The 22,617-nt window shown below is 41.2% G+C and overlaps 1 protein-coding gene across 19 annotated transcripts in view; it reads right to left on the minus strand.

Moving 5' to 3' along the window:
- The window catches only part of mffa (mitochondrial fission factor a), a 583,551-nt gene that overhangs the window by 320,768 nt on the left and 240,166 nt on the right, over nt 1-22,617 (minus strand). For 8 of the 19 annotated variants that reach the window (XR_007425391.1, XR_007425390.1, XR_007425389.1 and 5 more), the window contains exon 6: nt 10,797-10,850. The exons of 5 other annotated variants lie outside the window; for them this stretch is intronic. Coding sequence is in view for 1 of the 14 variants with exons in the window: in XM_049467403.1 (XP_049323360.1) it covers nt 10,841-10,850; nt 18,940-20,138 (1,209 nt within the window). In the remaining 13 variants the exon portion in view is untranslated. Of the gene's footprint in view, nt 1-5,346; nt 5,869-9,707; nt 10,278-10,406; nt 10,449-10,796; nt 10,851-18,939; nt 21,236-22,617 lie in introns of those variants that run through there. 6 more of the 19 variants (XR_007425385.1, XR_007425384.1, XR_007425382.1 and 3 more) reach the window with 4 other exon arrangements.

Genomic DNA, 22,617 nt, shown 5'->3' on the forward strand with positions numbered 1-22,617 from the left:
TATTATAATAATATAATAATATTTTAATTTGTTAAGAATTATACATAGGTTCTTGATCTTTAAAAGTGAAAGGTCCAACTGTACCTACAGTACAGCTACTAAACCAGTTACTAGAACAGCTTTTCTACACCTCAACACATTAAAGTATAATTGAAGATGTATTACTAGAAAAAGATATATTTTATGTGTACTTTTCTAAAGTATAGGAAATGGAAAATATACTTTTTTAGTATTCTTGACCTTTTTTAAATATACTGTTAGTGCTCTTAAATGTACTTTGTATTCACAAAGGAGTCAGAGAGGAGCTCAGGCTAAGAAATGCCTTATCCCTGCATGAGTGTATGCCTTTGTTTGTCATTGTTATGCGCCAGTTAAATTCCGCATGGACTATAAAGTTCTCATGGATATAGGGAATTGTGGTAAACTTAGATGCTGGGTGCTGTTGTTCGCTCACTGCACGCGATCACTCAGGTTTGTGAATGGTGGTGTTTCAGGGTGCGTCCGTGTCTATGCTACCCTCTGGCTCGCTCACTTTAGTTAGGCTGTTTTATTCAGATCTGCTGGAGTCATTAGCTACACTCTGATAATGTTTTATATTTTCTGTTTTACACAAATCCAGTCAAACCGAATTACATCTCTCTGCTTTCCTCCGAGTCACCTACTGCCCACCTGTCTGACCCGAGGGATGCTGGACCCTCAGGCTCTAATGTCCCCTGTCCGGCCAGACTGAGACGGTCCCCCCTTATATGTGAGTCTAGGTCCTCCCAAAGTTTCTTCCTTCTCCAGCTCTGAGGAAGTTTTTCCTTATCTCTGCGCTCACTGGGGGTTCTGTATTCTGTATTTTCTATGTTTAATGTTTTGCCTGATTCTTTGCCCTTTGATCATGTTTCTGTAAAGCTGCTTTGTGACAACATCATTTGTAAAAAGCGCTATACGCTTGATTTGAAGTTTGATATAGAACATGGGGTAGCCTTAAATCGCACTTGTCAAGACACCATTCATCACAATTAAATAGAAAAGAAGTGTTAGCATTTAAATTTCCTCAGGGGCATCGCCTGGCCTGGGCTTCTGGGGCTTTAGCCCCGATTAATTGTTTTAATCTGTATTATTAATGAGGAGACAGGCCACTGGCCGTGTGTGAAGGGAAAATCAGTTTGCTGGTTTTCCGGAGCGCAGTGGGCTAGTAGGGAAGCCCCCATAGTATATGATGTCTATGGGAAGCTAATAAACTACACATCATAGTGTTATCACATTATATATCAGGATATGCTGATGACACCCAGCTCTACCTCTCAACAAAACCTAATGTTGCACTTTCACCTTCATCCCTCATTGACTGTCTCGCTAAAATAAAACGTTGGGGCAGTAGTCATTTGGATTCATTTTGGATTCAACACACTTACAACCTGAAGAAGAAGAAGTAGAAAAAGAAGAAGTTTGAAAAGTGACTTGACCTGAGAGCTTCTTATTAACATGATGTGCTTGACATACCAGTTTGGTGATTGTGAACATTAACTTTTATTTTAATTTCTGTTTGGTTCCTTGTCAGAATGAATCCTGACTCCACCAAGTGCAGTGAAAAGTTCAAGACAAGCAAGAAAACTGGAAGAACTGTAAAGCGGAAGACATCAGACATGAATCCCTGCGTCATTTCTTTTATAAGGACCTTAGTCCTGGCAAAACAAGATTAGATTAAACTGTTGTTCTTCACATATTGAGGAAAAAATAGTTAATGATAATTGTTTGCTGTGTCTCTGCAGATTTTGTTGAACAATAAAAAATGTCATGCACTACATGGTATAAAAAAAGGCTTATGTTTAACAGTGATTTAATACTGACTTCAAAATAAAGCAGTAAGGTGTCATTCTGTTGTGAAAAGAAAGAACATTTTCTTTACATAAAGAAAAACTTATGTAGATAAAAACACAATGCTTTATTTTTGAAAGTCTGATCAATACAACTATACACAAAATTACAGTATACACGAAACAATTTTAAAGGTTAATTTACTATTCAGCTGCTGCCAGTTATTTTTTTAACAGTGATTTAATTTGACAAAATTTGTTTTTACAATAAATTACTCTTAACTACTGCCAGTTCGGTACTGTGATTTTATTTCACAGTAAGTTACTTGTCAATTACTGCCAGTTACTTTACTTACTTTAGTTAACTACTTAGTTACTAATTTACTTACTGTAAATTTAACAGTACATTTTTACAGTGTAAATGTTCTTTGATTAAATTGGCAATACATCAGAACTTTTGTTGATTGGTACTAAATCAACAGTAAGTAAATCTCATAACTTCTACATTCCTGTTGATAACTCCTCAATCTCTCCCTTCCCTCAGGTCAAGAGTCTGGGTGTCATTGTCAAAAGCATACTTTCCTTCGGATCCCATGTCACTAGTTGGTCAGCCTACTTCCATCTCCGAAAAATTAATCGTCTTTGTCCTTCTCTTACTGCTCACACTACAACTAATCTGGTCCACAGTCTGGTTACCTCACTGTAACTCTCTTTATTTTGGCCTGCCACAAAAAAACTACATAAATTACAGTTTGTTTAAAATGCAGCTGCCCGTGTCATTACCCAGACTCCCTCAATCCATCATATAACACCTGTTTTACAACAGCTTCACTGGCTCCCTATCCCATATCGCATCAACTATAAAATACTCCCCCTCACAATTGTGCCCCTCCTTATCTTTCGTACCTTCTTCACATTGCTACACCTGCTCGTACCCTCAGATCCTCTTATTCTATTTATCTCACTATTCTTACTGCCCGTCTTGGGGTGCAGAGCGAGCATTCAACCGCTCTTCTCCCCGGCTCTGGAATTCACTCCCACCTATTCATCATAACATAGACTCATTGCCACATTTCAAGTCTAAACTCAAAACTTATCGGTTTAAAGTTGCTTATGGTTTGTGATTATTAATCCTATTCTGTACTTTTTTCCCTGTGTATTCTATATTCTGTCTCTATATGTATTTTATGTTCTGTCAGTTTTATGTTGAATCATGTAAGGTGACAAGAAAGGCGCACACAAGTAAAATCTATAATTGACCCCTTTCACACCTGACACTTGGGTTCAGACCAGACTGAAAAACGAGAATATCTGGACCAAAGGAAGTAGGTGTGAAAGCCCCCTTAATAATAAGTTTAGATGTCACGAGGCCTCTCGTATCCAATGAAGTCTTCACACCATTTCCCAGGATTGCTTTTGTCTGACTATTTTCTGAACCAGTAATTCAAACCTGACTCGTAGTGCAACATAATTTTTTTAATGACCACGTTTAACATTTTATTTGAAAGACGCAGAGGAGTTGCACTCCGTTGCATGGTGGTTTACCTCGGAGATAGGAGATCTCTTTAAGGAATACTTTGTGGGTAAAATGAAATTGCTATCTACCTTAAAACATTATGGTAACTACAGCAACATTGAAACTGAAATATTAACTGTTTTTTTTCTATAAGGATGCTGAAGTTCTGAACAGACAACTTGCTGGGAAGGTTATGAAAATTATGGTTAACAAAGCTGCCCCAGCCAGTGCCACTCGTGATAGGGGGAACAGAAGTCCTGAGGGGACTGGATATACCAAGTTCTTGTGCCTTGCTTATATAAGCCCTTAATCTCAGCTACCCAAGACAACTGAGGCATACCTTAGAAGTTTTTCAAAAGTTACTCCTCAAACTGGATGGACTGAAAGCTAGTACAAAATAATGTCAACAAAACAACAGCTCGTAAAGTTCAGTTGCTAATTAAGAAATAAACAATTTCATTTCTTAGTAGCTGTTATCAGCTGGAATATTTTATATTGTACTATGCAGATGTCTTTTATTATGCAACAGTTTGTTGTGCCCATTTTTAACCAATAAAAAAGGTGATGTTTTTAAAAAATATATATTTGCCTGAATATAAAGAAATTCTTACATGGATTAGGTAGGTTCAAATGAATAAATCTTTAACGTTTTTAATAAAATGATGGTGGGAACAAGTCTCTTAGCTTTTTCTCAACAACCTTTTAGTTGGGATTGCAAAACGACATTCTAAAATCCATGATTCTAGTTAGGATTGCAAAACGATGCATGCCAATTGTTACATCATTTTTTAAGTAGATCCAGTATATTATTTTTAGAGTGCACATAAGAACTGTTGAAAACAAGATGTTATTGCATTTTACACAGTTAAAATGTGGTTTAGGTCTTAAACACTCATTTTTGATCGAAAGAGAAGTTTTCAGTACAAAACAACACATGAAGCAGATTTCGCTCTAAGGAGTGAAATAGGAGCTCAAAACTAAGCGTAAAACAGTTTTCTCAGCGTGAATTCTTTTTCAGCATTCAACATACAAACGAACCCCAACTCTTTATTACATGATGTGGTACATTTTACATAGTTAAAATGTGGTTTGTTGAGTCTAACAGCAGAGTGTTGCTGCTAGCGATGCGTTAGGAAGGAGCTGACGACTTCTTTTCATTTTTGCTGATTTATTTTACAGAACGATACAACGTGACCATCTGCCAGTTGGGCTGTACGTAGACTGACTTATACATGTGAAACTCTCCTGCATAAAAGTGTCCAACTACGGGAAGTCCATTGTGCCAACGAAACAACATGAGCTTTTACACATTACTCATATGTTTTGTGTTCTTGCGCCCTCTAGTGTCGCTAAGAGAACATAACACTATTTACAAGTCAAGTAACCTAAGGACATATTTTTTAATACATGTTAACATGGTTTAGGTCTTTAAAACTCATTTCTGATCGAAAGAGAAGTTTCCAGTACAAAACAACACTTGAAGCAGCTTTCGCTCTAAGGAGAGAAAGAGGAGCTCAATACTAAGTGTAAAACGCTTTATCCAGCAACATTCAACATACAAATGAACCCAAACACTTAAAGAAAGAATGAAAACGAAATGTTCGTTCATTTTACACAACTATAATGTGCTTTAGGTCTTAAAAACTCATTTCCGACCGAAAGAGATGTTTTCAGTACAAAACAACACTTGAAGAAGTTGTCGCTCGAAGGAGTGATAGAGGAGCTTAAAACTAAGCGTACAACGGTTTTCTCTGATTCAACATATAAAAAACTCTTAAGACTTGGGGTTCATTTGTTACATGATATGGTACATTTTACACAGTCATAATGTGTTTTAGGTCTTAAAAAAACATTTCTGATCAAAAGAGAAGTTTCCAGTACAAAACAACACTTCGCTCTAAGGAGTGAGATTGGAGCTCAAAACTATTCTCAAAACGCTTCTGTCAGCCTAAATCGTCGAAAAACAGACTTTATTAATTAATTGATCATACAAATGAACCCAAACACTTAAAATAAAAGTTTTACACAGTTATAACGTGTTTTAGGTCTTATAAACTTAATTCTGATCTAAACAGATGTTTTCAGTTGAAAACAACACTAGAAGCAGTTAATGCTCTACTGAATGAGAGAAACGCATCTCTTAGCCTGAATCGTTCAAAAACAGACTTTAATACATCCAACACACAAATGAATCCAAACACTTTGGAAATGTTGAAAACAAGATGTTAGTGCATTTTACACTTTACACTTTTATCTTAAAATGTAATTTCTAAACAAAATACCCTGATACAGTTTCTCTCTCTTGAAAAGACAGGTTTAATATATCCATGTGTATAGAAATATGAGTAATGAAAGCAATTAGAGTTCATGTAAACTTTAATGAAATTAGTAGTGGAGAGTAAACAGCTAGTGCAAGGCAGGTGAATAAACTGGGTGATGGGCAGCTGAACTGTGGTGGGTGACTTTCAGAAACTTCCAACAATCTGGCCGACCGGAGACATGAGTTCCTGAAGAGCCAATTGGTATCGGGTCAGACAGGTGGGCAGTCTGAGGAAGACAGAAGGATGGAATTAGTTTTGACTGGATACTTCCCTAGTTGAAGCCCCCCTGTTGAAGATAGTGAAAAATGCATCACAGGACATACTCTACACACCATAGCATATATGTAAAATAAATTGCATTACATTCAGTCCTTGCAGTGCTGAGATCATAGGGGGGGAATAATTTAGGCAGACTTAAAAACAATTCTGCCAAAATTATACTCCCCCATTTGAAGCCCCCCTGTTTAAAGATATAATAAAATGATTTACAGGACATACTGTACAAACCATGACGTATGGGAAATAAATTACATGACATTCAGACCTTGCAGTGCTGAGATGATAGGGGGAGAATAATTTCGGCAGGCTTAAAAATAATGCTGCCAAAATTATACTCCCCCATTTGAAGCCCCCCTGTTTAAAGATAGAGTAAAATGCATTACAGCACATACTCTACACACCATGACATGTATGAAACATAAATTGCATGACATTCAGACCTTGCAGTGCTGAGATGATAGGGGGAGTATAATTTCGGCAGGCTTAAAAATAATACTGCCAAAATTATACTCCGCCCATTGAAAGCCGCCCTGTTGAAGGTATAAGAAAATGCATCACAGGACAAACTGTACACACTATGACATGTATGAAACATAAATTGCATGACATTCAGACCTTGCAGTGCTGAGATCATAGGGGGAGTATAATTTCGGCAGGCTTAAAAATAATGCTGCCAAAATTTTACTAGCTCTATTTGAAGCCCCCCTAACGAAGATATAGTAAAAAGCATCACAGGGGGGTTCCGGTTAGCGAGCGGAATGGAGTAGTGGTGTTTTTTTTGGGCTCCTGCCACACAGTTTGTATTTGACCTTCTACTCGCTCAAATTCATTAAGGATTGTGTCAACGACCGTCTGAATGTGTTTTGCATGCACTGTCTACCAAGATGTCATCTAAATCAAGCAAACCAGACAAGAAAAAAGAACAGGTTTCTGCTGCTAGCCCCGCTGTCGACAATGCTAAGCTGATTAGCATGCTAGACAACCTCAAAGCGGACCTGCTAACTAAACCTGACTCTCTCTCTGCAAGATTTGAAAACAAGATCGGTGCCATTAAAACGAAGTTAGACGGAATTCAGTCTACACTGAACAATCATGAACAGCAAATTTCCGATGTGGAATCTGGGCTGAACGATTTGCAGCGCCTAGAAGCGCAGGTGATTTCCATGGCTGAAGATAACGCAAAGCTGAAAGCTAAGCTCCTAGACCTGGAGGGGAGGAGTAGACAGTACAATATTCGTCTCATAGGACTGCCTGAATCGATCGAAGGTATTAGGCCAACTGTGTTTTTTTCCAATCTTTTGGTTGAGATACTTTGGAAAGATGTGCTGCCTTCACCTCCGGAACAAGAGAGAGCTCACCGTGCGCTCAAAGGCAAACCAGCCGGAGGATAAAAGCCCAGGGCAGTGATCATTTGTTTTCACAAGTTTCAAACTAAGGAAGCAGTGATACGTGCAGCAAAAGCGAGGCGAGCTGAGGTACAATGACAAGCCGGTGTACATTTATGAAGACTACTGCCCCGAAATCTTGGAGCAGCGCGCAGAATACAAAGACGTTATGCAACAACTCTACACTCTCCAACTCAAGCCTTCACTGCTGTATCCAGCGCACCTGTTCATCATGTTGGGAAATGGCGAAAAGTGCAGCCGAGCAGTTCCTGGTCACGTACAAGCCTGCTTCAAGTGCAGAAGAGGACTGATTTAAGCCAAGGCCCAGCTAAGTTGATAACTTCCAATGATTTCTTTTTTTTTTTTGTGATATGGTCGAGCCGAACAGTCGGAGTATCTAGTAGGTTAGTAGGTCAGTAGGCTATGTTCTTTTGTCTCAATTCCAGTATACGCCACTGAGTGGCGCAACGTCACAAGCCTGGACCGCTTTTCGTGGCCTATACACAAGAAGACTATGATCCACAGTTACTTATGTATCGCTAGAGTTACTGTTAGTTGTGTTTAATTGTTCATTGAAGACTAATAATCTGTAGACTAAAATATGGTGTGGTAAATTCGATTCTATTTTTTTTATTTTTTAGGCTACTGTCACGGTCTGGGCTGGATTTAATCTGTTCAGTACCATACCGTGTAGAATGGTCAAAATAACTTTTCTATAACACCACTTCTTAATGTTTGTGTGACGGGGCAGAAGAGAGTGGTGTAGGGCCCCGGGAGAAGTTTGCTAAGTGAAGATGGCACGTTTGTGCAGGGGTTACGGGTGTGGGGGGACAGTGGGAGTGGGTTTGTACTGGGGACGGGTGAGGACAGGGTTTTTTTTTTTTGACATGACATGTATGAAACATAAATTGCATGACATTTAGACCTTGCAGTGCTGAGATGATAGGGGGAGTATAATTATGGCAGTCTTAAAAATAATGCTGCCAAAATTATACTCCCTCCATTAGAAGCCCCCCTAAGGAAGATATAGTAAAATGCATCACAAGACATACTCTACACACCATGACATGTATGAAACATAAATTGCATGACATTCAGACCTTGCAGTGCTGAGATGATAGGGGGAGTATAATTTCGGCAGGCTTCAAAATAATGCTGCCAAAATTATACTTTCTCCAGTTGAAGCCCACTGTTTAAGATGTGTAAAATGCATCACAGGGCATACTCTACATACCATGACATGTATGTGAACTTAATTGCATGACATTCAGACCTTGCAGTGCTGAGATCATAGGGGCACATGAGATCCTGAAGGTCCAACATCCATCGGTATCGAGTCAGACAGGTGGGCAATCAATAACTCGAAGGAAGGCAAAATGATGGAATTAGTTTTGACTGGATTTATTTAAAACCCAGAATATAAAACATTACCAAAGTGTGGCTAATGACTTCAGCAGATCTGAGTCAAACTGCCTAATTAAAGGCAGAAAGACAGAAAGTAACACGAAGGCACCCTGAAACACTGGCATGCACCAACTCCATCGTCCACAAACCTGAGTGATTGAGTGCAGTGGGTGAACAACAGCACCAGCATTTAGTGTACCACAATTTCCTATGTCCATGAACCCCTGGATCTGCAGTCTTATCTAAAGGGAAAACAATTACCAAAAGCTAGACCAAAAAAGTAAGTATTTAGTCTAGACTCAAAGATTGAGCCAGTGTCTGTTTCCCTAACATATTCGGGAAGGTTATTTCAGAGTTTGAGTTCTTTATAACACCAACAAAAATAGGGTTTTAACCCATTGCGTACTTTTGCTTGAAAATAGCCAAAACGGTAAATATATATGTACAGTATATATTTAGAAAACATTTTTTGACAGTGTGTGAGCACAAAATTAAATAAAAAAGATAAAAATGTTAAACTTAGAGACACTCACAATCACAGAAATCGAAAGAGTTCTGCTGATGTCACGATCAAGTAAATTTAATTTTTGTGCTGAGAATGGTCTATTATCCAAAAACATCTAGTTAACATTGTTTCTGTGGTCAGAAACCTACTAGTAATAAATCTGTGGAAGAATGAGAGTAATAGTCTACAATATGTAATTATACAGCTGATGTATAATGGGGAACCGCAATGTAGGCCTGAGCAAAAAAGGTGATGTAATTAATGATGACCAACAAGTAACCTGATGAAGGTATAATCAAAAATTTGGAAAATTCCCAGAGAACTACAAAGGAAGCAACAAGATGCCATAAACCTAGAGTAATGCAGATGTTTGCAGTATAATTTGATAAATGCCAGGATAACAAGTTTTTAAAAGATGGTGAACACAGTATTATACTATTTATTTATAATATATTTATATGGCATTTTCTTTAGTTTTTTTTTTTTTAAGTTAAAAAAAGCTAAAGTTAAGATAATGTTGGTATATGCTGCAAAAAAAAAAGAATAATAAACCGCACCACTTTGTTTAAATTGTCCAGGCCTGCATCATAGGTGGGATAATCTAATATAATATAGCATAATATAAAAACAAATATAATATTATAGCCACCCACATTTCCCTCCCCCCTTCCTGGCAGCCCCACCCAGGCGTATCAATATACTTTCTGACATATCCAATAAATAAATAAATAAATAATAATAATAATAATAAAATAAAATAAATTATAACAACTCCAGCAATCAGTCATAACAGTCCACTTTTGAAAGTTCACTTTAGTACAAGAAGCAGCTTCGCATTTTCAAATGCGTCCCGCCACCTTCTCAATGTCCTGGCTTTGGCACCATGTATCCGGGCTGTTGATAGCTCCATAGATATAATGTCCAGTAAGGTTTGAGTCCAAATATTTCTGCACAACTTAAAAGTGGAATCCCAGCGTTTTGCAATAGAAGTTTTGCAGCTGTAAAAGCTGCCAACAGCAAATTCCTCTGCCATGATGACGATGTCTGGGTTCTAAACGGAACCTTTAAACATAAAACAGACTTCAAAGGTCCATGGTGTATAAAAAAAACTGCCAAGTTAATGTGCATGCATTTAATTCTCAACAATTAATTAACAACTGTATGAGGTAAATCAAAATGCTGCAAAAGTACCTTTCTTGTAGGCTCTTCTGTATGTTAGTTCTTGCTAAATCGCTAGAGCACAGAAAAAGTGATCTTACAAAAAAACATAAAAGAATTGGATACCTGATGTCTAAGCAGAGCACACAGTATAATATACTTTTACAACACTGCTAGAAGCAGTGTTGCAGTCTTTGGGACACTTGGCTATAAGTACTGGTCCACTTACTGCTCATAGCAATCAACAGACACATTTAGACTGCTAGCTAAACCGTATCAAAGCTCAGGTTACGTCACATTCAGATAATCTTGTGACCCTTTTAAATATTCTTCAATATCTTTGCACTACTTTAGCAAAACTGAAACTGAACTATACACAACAATACCTTTTAACTAGTAATTACAAATAAACATGTGACTAACCTTTCCTTTCGTTTTGAGGGTTGTTCTGCTTTTATTCTTCATGTTCAAAAATATCTGTTGAAAGATACTACATTTTATTACAACGTATTGTTACATATATAATAATATTACAATATTAGAAAGTTTTCATTAGCCTCTAATAAAGTGAGATAAGTGTCACTATTGGGAAAATGTGTATGATTTCATCATGGTATACTGTTTTCAGAAAATGTACAAATATCTTGTTTTGGAGTATACAATATATACACATAAAAATATACATAATCTATCTTGCCATTTTTGTACGTAAACAGTTCTTTTAAATCATATATTGCACTTTGGAACTGCTATATTCATTACATACTACTTCAAACAAAAAGACACTTGAGAATTGAATCTAATGAAGCTTTGCACTGCACTGCACAGCCTTTGCTAGCTTGCTGTCTAGGTTATCTCACTAGCTAGTTAGCTAGTTAGTTAGCAAACTAACGTTCGCAGTGGTTAGCTAGCTAGCTAGTTAACTAACATTCACATTCGTAGCTTAACGTTAAAACTATGGTCGTATATGGTTTTATCGCCATTTACATTAGGTAAGATTACATTTTCTGAACTCTGTGCTACTTATTTACTAGTCCACCATCAGATAACGTTTTCAAAAGTCGTTCACCAGCCCTTACCCAGCCACTGCGCTCTACTAATGTAACTGTTGTAAATAATTGCTTATGATGTATATAATTTTTTGTGAATAAGAGTGTAACTTTTATTTTTATATATTTGGTTTCGTAATGCAAGCCAACAGTCTCGCGAGAGTATCTCGCATAGGTTTCGTTTTCATGCTGGCTTCAGGCTGGACTCCTCGTGTGCTGCTCAAAAGGTTTTACTGATAGATGTGTTAATGACTGAAGTGAGAAAGCCCTGTTGAGGAATTCCCTTGTACGATGCATGCAGCCAACGAGGTATTTGTTGTTGTATTTTACTTTGTGTTACTGTTGTATTATTGCATGTCAAGTTAATATCGCTAATTTTACGTTAATACTGTGTATGCGTAGTTTTCACGGTGGATTAGGAGAGAAGCTTCAAATAAACCTGTGAGGAGAAAGCCACTTGTGTCTGCCTGTGCGTTGAGGGAGTTACAACTAATAAGAGCCCTGCTAATTCAGCGCAGCTCCGGTCCGTGTACATTTTGATTCTTGAACTGAATAGAGAGCTGAAGAAATGAAAAAACGGCTCGTTTTTTCGTTTTTTGTTTGAACACACAAAAACAGAAACGGGAATTCAGTCCGAATATTGGTTTTCTCCTTTGGGTCTACAAAACGAACTTACGGCTCATTATTTTGATTGCGAAATATGGGCGGGCTTTAATCGCGCCTCCTACCACATTGGTTAGTCTGAGAGATCACGTGTTCGCAGCCGCTACGTTCCGATATAATAAAAGTCCCGAATTGTCAGACGTCAGTAATTATGACCGCAGGAATATTATCAGTGTCTAGATTGGCGTGCAAATACTTTCTCCAGTCTGACTGAATTAATTCCGATTACAGAATCTGACTAAAGTGTTTGTACACGCTACTCATCTGTGGAAAAACGATATTTATATGTAACAGGAATGTACGCTGTATAAGTAATAGAGCCCAAAATTATACACGTGTAGAGTAGGCTACTGCTGATTTTTCTCTGTCCCTGGATATTTTGTTTAAATTCATTATATTATTACATTCATACATTTAAATGTAATATGGTCAAACCATTGTTCATCTTCTGTACTACACACTCATGAACTAGGTACCAGTCCCACCATGCATGACAAAAAAAAAAAAAACCTTTGGATGAAATTTATGGTGGAAGTAAGTCTGCTAATAAATCCAGCTCTTTACCTGACAATACATATTTCACATTGAGAGGTTATTGTTTATAATTATAGTTATTGTTTTTTTTCCATAAACAATTGTTTATAATTTATAATATTATTATTTATTATGTTGCAGCTATATCAATCGGACGATAAAAAAAACATGGAATTTAGGTTAAAAAGGTGACATATGCTATTATTTGCTGTCTGTCATTCAAGAGAAAAGTGCACTGTCATTTCCTCCTTTGCCTCAATGATGATATCATAAAAGCCAATTTTTAATTTAAAGGGGGTAAATTGAATGGTGTGACCGCACAGCCGGCCCAATGCATACTCAAATTATGCGGAGGCTTAGGGGCCCTAACGCCACCAGGGGGCACGCCAAGAGCACCAAGACACCATGATAAAAAATAAATGTTTTAAAATAACGTTGAATAATACAAATGAAACGGTACGACGGCGTTTTAGAGCCATACAAAAAAAACAGATCTAGAACAGAAACAGAAATCTAACGAATTCTAAAAGATCAAAACGAAATAGTGAATCCTCAAAGCAGTAGCTTAAAGACAGAATATAAAGCTTTACCAGATTCAAAATTATGAATCATAATTCTAATAAACAAGGCATATTTCGCCCTAAATGTTTATTTCCTGAAAGAACATACAGCTAAATATGCTAGATACTGAAAAGCAGAGATTCTAGGCTTTAAAATGGCATATTGGGTGTCCATAATTATTCATAAACACAGCAAGATATTAACTATGACATATTTCTGGCCCGCCGGCAGGCCAGGGCGTGTTAAGAGGTGTATTGGGCTCTACAAAAGAAACTACGCTAAATCAACATTGCAAATGTTGCCCAATAGCTGACAATTCAAGATTATTTCCATATCTCTGTTTACCGGCTGCAGCTGGAGTCTGTCCTCTGGAAAACAAGTTTGTTAATTTTAAACATTTGGCAGCTTCTTCTTCTATCTTCTTTCTTTTTTTAATCTGGCCTTTTCGGCTCCACCTTGCTTCTTTTTACCCTCCATCAGAGCGGACTGACGCTTCGTGCTATTCTGTTGCTATATTTAATTTTATCGCTTCAGAAAAGACCACGCTTGGGCGCAACCAAGACAAGCATTTGGGAGAGGAGAATTCCCTCAGATGGTTAAACCCATCTTATCTACTGACGGAAACACAAAATTGCATTTCATGTATAACATAAAGCTGTTTCTATATCTGATAAAATAGACTGAAGATCTGCATATTGTCACATCACAGTGTCTTGCCACAGTGTCACAGGCCTCATATAAAAGACATAAAATATTGTTACCTTTTGCCTGATTTCTGCCCCCAGACCGTGGTCTCGGAGCTCAGGGGAGCTAGCGTTTACTATAGCTCCGTGGGCCAGAACTAGGTGCGTTTTTCTTACCACCCGTTCTGGGGTAATACCCAAACTTGAGGATTCTCCAGCGGAAAGATGAGAGGAAGCTGACTTGCAATGGAGTACTGGCATTTATTGATAGCCTGCTTGCATCGTGAAGCGAGATATAAACCGGGTGGCCGTGCTAAACAAAGAGAACAGAGAGAGAGAGAGCGGAGCCGCATGCTGCTCCCGCTGCTACAACAGGGAGACTACACATACACACTACAACACCCAAAATACCATGCGTCTTTCAGCATTTACCCATTATTTCCCAACACTACCCCCACTCTGGATGGTGATTAAACCTAACACCAATCCAGCACCAATAATCTGTTACAGATATGGACAGTCAAAATAACAGTTGCCCCTTTTTTTTCTTATAAAGCAGTCCATTTTCAGTAGTCCACTAACTCCACTTGACGGAGCAAACAGTCCTTAGACCATGGATTAGGTGTCCATGAGGTGGCGGGTAGCACAGTATTAGGGTTTGGTCCTGAGTAGCAAGAAGAAGGAGGTGAGCTAGTGAGTTCAGTACTTAAACAGTTCAGACAGAGCGTATGTGCTCTTTTCCTTTGAACGTTTTTCTGCTTTTCCTGAAAAAGAAGAGATTAGTGAATTTGGACCTAACACAACTCTCTCTTATTATACTTTAGATAACTTAAACTTACAATATACAGCTCACATCCAGTACATTACTTAACATGTGCATACATATTCAAAACAGTTTTCTTACAAAATAAACACGGCCACCCAACAAGTTTTAAACAACAGTATCACAAATTACTCCATTTTTCTTTTTTTTTTCTCTTTTTTTTTCACAAAACTCTTTTTTTTTTTTCTTTGAACAGTTCAACAGTTTCCCCTTTTTTTTTTAGGGAGATAGCCAGTCCCCGTATCTCTTGGGTGGTTTGATGTTTCTTTTGGGTCTTTTGGGTGTTTGACCCTGAGCAGAATTAGCAACAGTCCTTGTTTGTTCTTGTTGTACTGTGCTACCCCCACTGAACTGAAGTTCATCTGAACCCTCAGAACTAGGAAGGGCAAACAGAGGGGTGGTTGCATTGCTGGTGTCCCCACCACTTTGTTGGTCCATAAACAGGTTGGACAGATTCAGATCAGATGGCACACTCTCATCAAGAGTAGGCGGTGGTACTTCCACTGGCTGCCATGCTTCTGCATGCTTGAGTACCCAGGAGTTGTCCAATGGAATGCGAGAGTGGTAAGGCTTGAGCTTGTCATGATGGACCACCTTTGCTCTGGTTTTTGGATTTTTCTGAATCCGCTTGGTATGCTTGGTGGCTCTGTAAGCCATGACAGCAAACGGGGTCATCAGGTCCCAATCCCAGTGACAGCGTTCGGCAGTAGTGGCCAGAATTTTCTGTAAAGTGGCATTGAATCGTTCGACCTGTCCATCTGATTGTGGTCTGAATGGAGTTGTACGGGTTTTCTCAACACCCAGGAGTTCACACATCTTTTGGAAGACTTCTGATTCGAAATTAGACCCCTGGTCGCTGTGAAGAGTCTGGGGTGCTCCATAACGACACACCCACTCAGAAGTTAGAACTTCAGCCACGGTGACAGCTTGGTCGTTGGGCAACGCATAAGCCTCCACCCACTTCGTGAAATAATCTTGTGCCACTAAGATGTAACGATTATGGCGATCAGTCTCATTCATGGGTCCCATAAGGTCGATAGCGATTCTTTCCATTGGAGCTCCCACACGCACAGTACCCATTGGAGCCTGGGGTGTCTTGGGAGGGCGAGCTTTTGCAGCGCAGCTGGTACAGGTGCGGCACCACAGGGTGATGTCTTCCCTCATTTGGTACCAGTAGTACCGTGTCTGTACTCTTGCCAACGTCCGTTCCACACCAAAATGACCACCCACTGGACCATCATGCATCTGCTGCTGTACATCTTGGCGGAACACACGGGGTAGAATCATCTGTGGATGGAACTCAGTCTCATTGTTGGAGTAAAATCGGCGAACAAGGACACCATCTCGCATGTACAGACGTTTCCACTGGCTCCAATAAGCTTTGATTGCTGGTCCCAAGGGCGACACATCTGCCCAGGTGGGACGCTCACTTCCTTCATCCAGCCAGCGCCAGAGAGGTCCGATATCGGGATCAGCTTTCTGGGCCGCGCGCAAGTCTTCCAGACTCCAGCCCATAAACAGAGTGCTTGCTTGGTCTTTATCTAACTGGGAAACAGTTGTCACGGTCCTCACCCCGGCCTTATGATGTTCCTCTACCCCCACTACTCTGAGCTCCGGGGGAGTAGCTGCAGCACTGTTCTGAGTGATATGGGGTTCAAGATCGCACTGTACTCCTCTGTGGGTAACTTTGCAGGCTACATCAGCAGGATCTGTCATGTTGCATGGGCATGTGGTGCGACATGGACGACGAGACATAACATCTGCATTCTGGTGGTGGTGTCCAGGGCGATGTACTACTTGAAAGTCATATTCAGCGAGCTTCTCAAGCCATCTTGCCAACTGGCCCTCAGGCTCTTTCATGTTGACCAGCCAGCGCAGGCTGCTGTGGTCAGAGCGCACAATGAAAGGTCTTCCTAGAAGATACTGACGGAAATGTCTGGTGAACTCGACCACTGCGAGTAGTTCTCTCCGGGTGGTGCAGTAATTTTGTTCGGTGGAGGACAGTCGCCGGCTCCCATATGCTAGTACTCGTTCGGCACCGTCCTGCACTTGGGATAAAACTGCACCAATTCCAAAATTACTGGCGTCTGTGTCAAGGATGAGATTGCCGTGGTCACGTGGGTAGCCCAGGACAGGTGTACTAGTGAGTGAGCTCTTTAGTTCCTCAAAGGCGGTTTGGCATTCGGGCGTCCACTGGAAGCGAACATGTTTTTTGGTCAGTTCGTGAAGAGGCTTGGCAATAGTAGCGAAATCTTGTACAAATCGGCGATAGTATGCCGCTAGGCCAACAAATTGACGCACTTCAGACACACAAGTAGGCTGTGGCCACTGTTGAACCTTCCGGACTTTCTCTGGGTCCGTGGCAATGCCTTGTGCAGAGACGATGTGGCCCAGATATGACACCTCACGGCGGAACAGGCAGCACTTAGTCGGCTTTAGTTTCAGATTGGCTTGGCGGAACCGGTCGAACACTTGGGCCAGGCGTTGGAGAATTTCTGGTACATCTTTTCCCAAGAGGATGATATCATCCAAGTAAACCAGGCATGTTTCCCACTGCAACCCGGCCAGCACACGATCCATAAGGCGCTGGAATGTTGCCGGCGCATTACACAACCCGAACGGCATAACATTCCAAGTAAATAGCCCTTTACGGCTGCAGAAAGCGACAGCTTTACGTGCCCTAGGTGTAAGTGCAACTTGCCAATAGCCAGAGGCTAAGTCGAGGGTGCTGAACCATTTGGCAGTGGACAGAGTCTCCAGTGTGTCTTGGATGCGGGGGAGCGGATACGCATCCTTTACCGTGCGTGCGTTGAGGGCCCTGTAGTCCACGCACAGGCGGTACGTCTGGTCTTTTTTTCGTACAAGGACTATTGGTGATGCCCAGCTGCTATTGCTTGGAGAAGCCAATCCACTTTCAAGACTCTGTTGGATCTGAGCGTCAGACTCAATTTGTTTTTCAAATGCCATACGCCGTGGTTGTTGCTTCACGGGTGGACCAGGCAAGAGTTGGATGTCGTGCTGGACAAGGCTTGTGCGACCCAGGTCGGTTGGTCCAGTAGAGAATACATCACCATATGTACTGAGCAGTTGGGCCAACTCAAGACGATCGTTAGCACTCAGCACAGCAGCACTGTCTCTATACAGGGTTTGCAGATGTGGAGGAATAACTGGAAAATTTGGGTGGCTCGGCAGGTGGAACACTTGGAGTGAACTGGACAACATCAGCCGCTTGAAGGAAACCAGCGATAGCACCTTTATTGACTTTTACTGGAGTTGTTCCAGGGTTGAAGAGTCAGATTGGAACATGCTCATTTGGCTTGGCGTCGACAACAACTCTCGCTACTAGGAGGCCATGTTTTTCAACAAAACCCTTGGTTGGGTTAAGCATGACTTCACCTCTGACGTGTTCACGAAAGTGTGCATACCCAGGAAGGATGTATTCGCATCCCGATTCAAGGATAGTGGTGCGTGCCACCCGAACGAAATGCACTCTGGGTTTGTTTTCGGGGTTGAAGTAAGGCACTTGTTCTCCAAACAACACAATCTTTTTGCTGCCAAAGTCTAGATGAGCTTTTGCTTGCTCCAGAAAAGGGTGACCAAGGATAGCTTCAGTGTTCTCTGCTATGTCGGCCACAATGAAGTTAACACTTACTGTGCGAGTGCCAATCTGGACTGGGAGGTCGACTTCTCCACTAACATCTACGTTCTCCGAACCGATGCCTTGTAACGACTCCACAGTGGAGAACTGCAAGGGAGGCCTAATATTGTCATCAATCACTTTATAGCATCGCAAGGGTAGCACGTTTCTGCGAGCTCCACTGTCTAACAAAGCACATACTTCCATGTTGTACATCAGCATGTGAATACACATCTCAGGTCCTGTGCTTTTAACATGAAGGACAGCAGGTGTATCCTGACTTTTAGCATTTTTTGGAACTACTTTGGAATAAGCAGGCATTTTTGGTGAAGGACAATTTCGTTTCACGTGTCCAATGCCCTGACAGTTGTGGCACTTAATGTCGCTCCAATTTAAGTTTCTGTTTTCGTTTGGCTTTAGTCTGCGTTGCTTGAAAGTTGATTTTTGGGGCCCTAATACATGCTCTACTGGCCATGCTGTCTGGTTCTCATCTACAGCTTTACTGTCCTCAGCACTTTCTCGCACAGTAGCAGTTCTTACTCTACGCTCTGTTGTCTGCACGCTTGTCTGCATTAGTCGAGTCACACTGGCAGCTGCACGTTTGGTTGTTTCGTACCTGTGAGCAAGCTCATACGCCCGTGCTAGTGTCCGTGGATGCTCCTCCAACAGCCTCTGAACGACCCCAGCCTCACCCAAGGCGTTGGTGAACACCTCCACCCCGATTCTGTCTTGCTCTGCTTCGGGCCAGTCTGCATACACAATAGAAACTTTTTCATATATGTCATCTCTTAGTATATGCAGCGGCTCACCTGGCTTGCGCACTCTTTGTCTCAATTCAATTCCAATAGCTGCAGCATGCTCAGAGGAAGACCCATATGCAGCTTCAATTTCCTCCACTATTCGGGCATAACTCCAGCGTGAGGACCTTGGGTTCTTGTGGATGACCGCCCCTGCAGCTCCTGCCAAACAAAACCTCAACTGGACAGCCATTGTCTTTTCTGACCAATGATTAGCCTCAGCACAGCCTTCAAACCGGTGTAGAAACTCCTTCCACGAGCCTGTACCATCAAATTGACCTGGTCGCAAAGTAGGAATTCTTTCTCTCTTAGCTGTGTTTTCACCCTCACTGTCAGATGATATGTCATAATGTACATGCCTGGGTCGCCTACCAACAGAACTGGACCTTGAACGACTGGAGGTATGTCCACTTTTGGGGTGAACTTTAGTGAGCTTCGAGTCACACTGAGCACACTGTTCTGGTGTCTGAGCATTTATATTTTGCACTGGTGGCATTTTTGGAGTAAAAGGCGAGTCCACTGGTCTTCTATGTGACACTGGATGGTAATTTGCATTTATAGGAGTGCTTTCTGCGTAGCAGCTAGGTTGCACATCACTGAAAGGGTTAATATGCTGCAGATCTGACGTTTCCACTAAAGACTGGGAAAACTGTTCACCTTGAGTGTTTTTGGGACAGCACTGGGTGCAATAAATAGTACAATTCTCATTTTGATTTAGCTGTGACTCTATTCCACTGTCACTGCGCTTTGTACTCTCATCACAAATCTTAAACGGGTTAGTTTCTCTCTTTACTTGGTGTAAATGCAAGCTTGGCTGTGCTGCAGCGCGTGTATTTAGCTCCACCGAGTTACAGCTCTGAACGCTGTTGCCGTTTACATCATTAAACTGACTCATCCAGTCCTCAAATGAGATTTGTGACCGTCTAGTTTCATTCACATTTTCTGGTGATATAAACGGGTTAGAGCAGGCTGTTACGCTCTCAAACTCGTGTGCTGTTCTGTCTCGGGTAGCCGCCATGCTCTCTCTCTCTCTAGCTGCAACTCACTGAACTCGCGGTTAGCTTTAGCCACTTAGCCACTCTTCACCTGCAGCTATTTCAACAGTCCGTTTATTTTTCACTCGTTTCAGCAGTCCAGTATAATTTTAACTTCATACACTCACCAATGCCGGTGGAACAATCCCAGGACGAGCCCCCAGTGTAACCTTTTGCCTGATTTCTGCCCCCAGACCGTGGTCTCGGAGCTCAGGGGAGCTAGCGTTTACTATAGCTCCGTGGGCCAGAACTAGGTGCGTTTTTCTTACCACCCGTTCTGGGGTAATACCCAAACTTGAGGATTCTCCAGCGGAAAGATGAGAGGAAGCTGACTTGCAATGGAGTACTGGCATTTATTGATAGCCTGCTTGCATCGTGAAGCGAGATATAAACCGGGTGGCCGTGCTAAACAAAGAGAACAGAGAGAGAGAGAGCGGAGCCGCGTGCTGCTCCCGCTGCTACAACAGGGAGACTACACATACACACTACAACACCCAGAATACCATGCGTCTTTCAGCATTTACCCATTATTTCCCAACAATATGTTGAAGCTATATTTTCTGAATTATGTGTTCATTTAATTATGTAACCAGGTTTAAAACGGGGCGCATTTCCTTGGAGGCTGACTTAGTGTCTAAAAGTATTTCATGGTTGGGTGTAAAGTTAGCAAGTGCTTTGTAAGGTATACTATCTGCTGGGAAATATTAGGAATATTTCTAATATGAACTATGTTTATTTAATTAATACATGTTAGCCCTATATTATTAAATAGTTATTGAGAAATTAATAAACACATTTCCACATTGTAGAGATCATAGATCATAACTTTGAAACGCATATCATGTTTCATCCTGCATGAGTAAAATGTTTATTTCCTTTATTTATGACTGGAATTTACTGTATTTCTGTCCCTTTGGTCACAAAAACCCAACTAAAAGGCATGAGCAGCAGCGCACGCTCTTCCCACACGGGAGGCTTCTCCCGGCAGGGGTGCTGAAGGCTCGGCTATGCCACCATGGAAAAATCTGGACAATGTACAGGTGCTGGTCAACGAATTAGAATAATTTGAAATAGTGCAATCATGAAATTCTTTGAATGCATTTTTTGTGCAGAAAGCAAATCAGGTGAACTCGTTACCTGGAAAAAAATTTGCTCAGCTGAGCTTTCCAAAAGGCCCATTTAGGCCATTTAACTGTGACACTGTTGTTTTATTTAATTAGAATAATGGAGTAAACGTTTCATTGAATTAGAATAAATGCTCGAATTTTTGTTTTCTGTGAAGAGTGTTCACTGTGCAGTATAAAGTCAGGGTTGAGTAGAATTTCTAAGTTGTAAAATCAATCATGGGTAAGCAGCGCGACCTCTCAACCGGAATAGTGGCTCAAATTCAAGCCCTTCGCCAACAAGGCTTGACCCAAACTAAAATTGCTGAGCAGCTCGGCATCAGCCAGTCTTCCGTCTGCAAAGCTCTCAAGAAAAACTGCAGCAAGCGCACCAACTGTTCCGGCGTCCGAAAAACTTCTGCTCGCGACAACAAGCAGCTGAGAAAGATCGCAGTCAGCAACCGGTTCAAGTCCACTTCCGAACTCACCGACTTGTGGAACAAGCAGACCGGCGCTGACGTCTCCAGATCAACCACTTACCGTCGTCTGCGCGAACTCGGCTTCAAATCTCGCGTTCCAGCAGTAAAACCGATGCTGAACAAGAAACAAATGGAGAAACGGCTGAAGTGGGCCAAAGAACACGGCGAGTGGACTGCTGAAGACTGGCAGAAAGTGGTCTTCAGTGACGAATTACGCTTCTGCATCTCCTTCGGTGACCAAGGTCCTCGTGTCTGGCGTCGTGGTGGCGAAACCTACAACCACGAGTGCGTGAAAAGATCCGTCAAGTTTCCCCAGAGCGTTATGGTCTGGGGATGCATGTCCGCTCGAGGTGTAGGCAAACTCTGATTCCTCAAGAAGACTGTCAATGATGCCGTATATCAAGATGTTCTGGAAACGTTCCTGATTCCGACTGTTGAGGAACAGTTCGGCGAAGAAGACTTCATATTTCAACAGGATCTTGCACCGGCTCATGCGGCAAAGTCGACCAAAGATTGGTTCACTAAAAAACAGCTTGAAGTTTTGGCATGGCCGGCCAACTCGCCTGACCTCAATGTCATTGAAAACCTTTGGGCCATTGTCAAGCGGAAAATTCGCGACAGAAAGCCTACTACGCTGGACCAACTGAAGCAGAACATCGCCACTGCCTGGGAAGCTGTGAGTGCGGAAACTTGCGACAAGCTGGTCAAATCGATGCCGCGGAGACTTCAGGCAGTCATACAAGCCAAGGGGGCAGCCACAAAATACTGAGAAAGTGATGATTGTAATTATAATAAAAATTATTCTAATTCAATGAAACGGTTTCTCCATTATTCTAATTCAATAAAACAAGTGTCACAGTTAAATGGCCTAAATGGGCCTT

This window comes from Astyanax mexicanus, chromosome 18, assembly GCF_023375975.1.
Source record: "Astyanax mexicanus isolate ESR-SI-001 chromosome 18, AstMex3_surface, whole genome shotgun sequence".
Lineage (NCBI taxonomy): Eukaryota > Metazoa > Chordata > Actinopteri > Characiformes > Acestrorhamphidae > Astyanax > Astyanax mexicanus.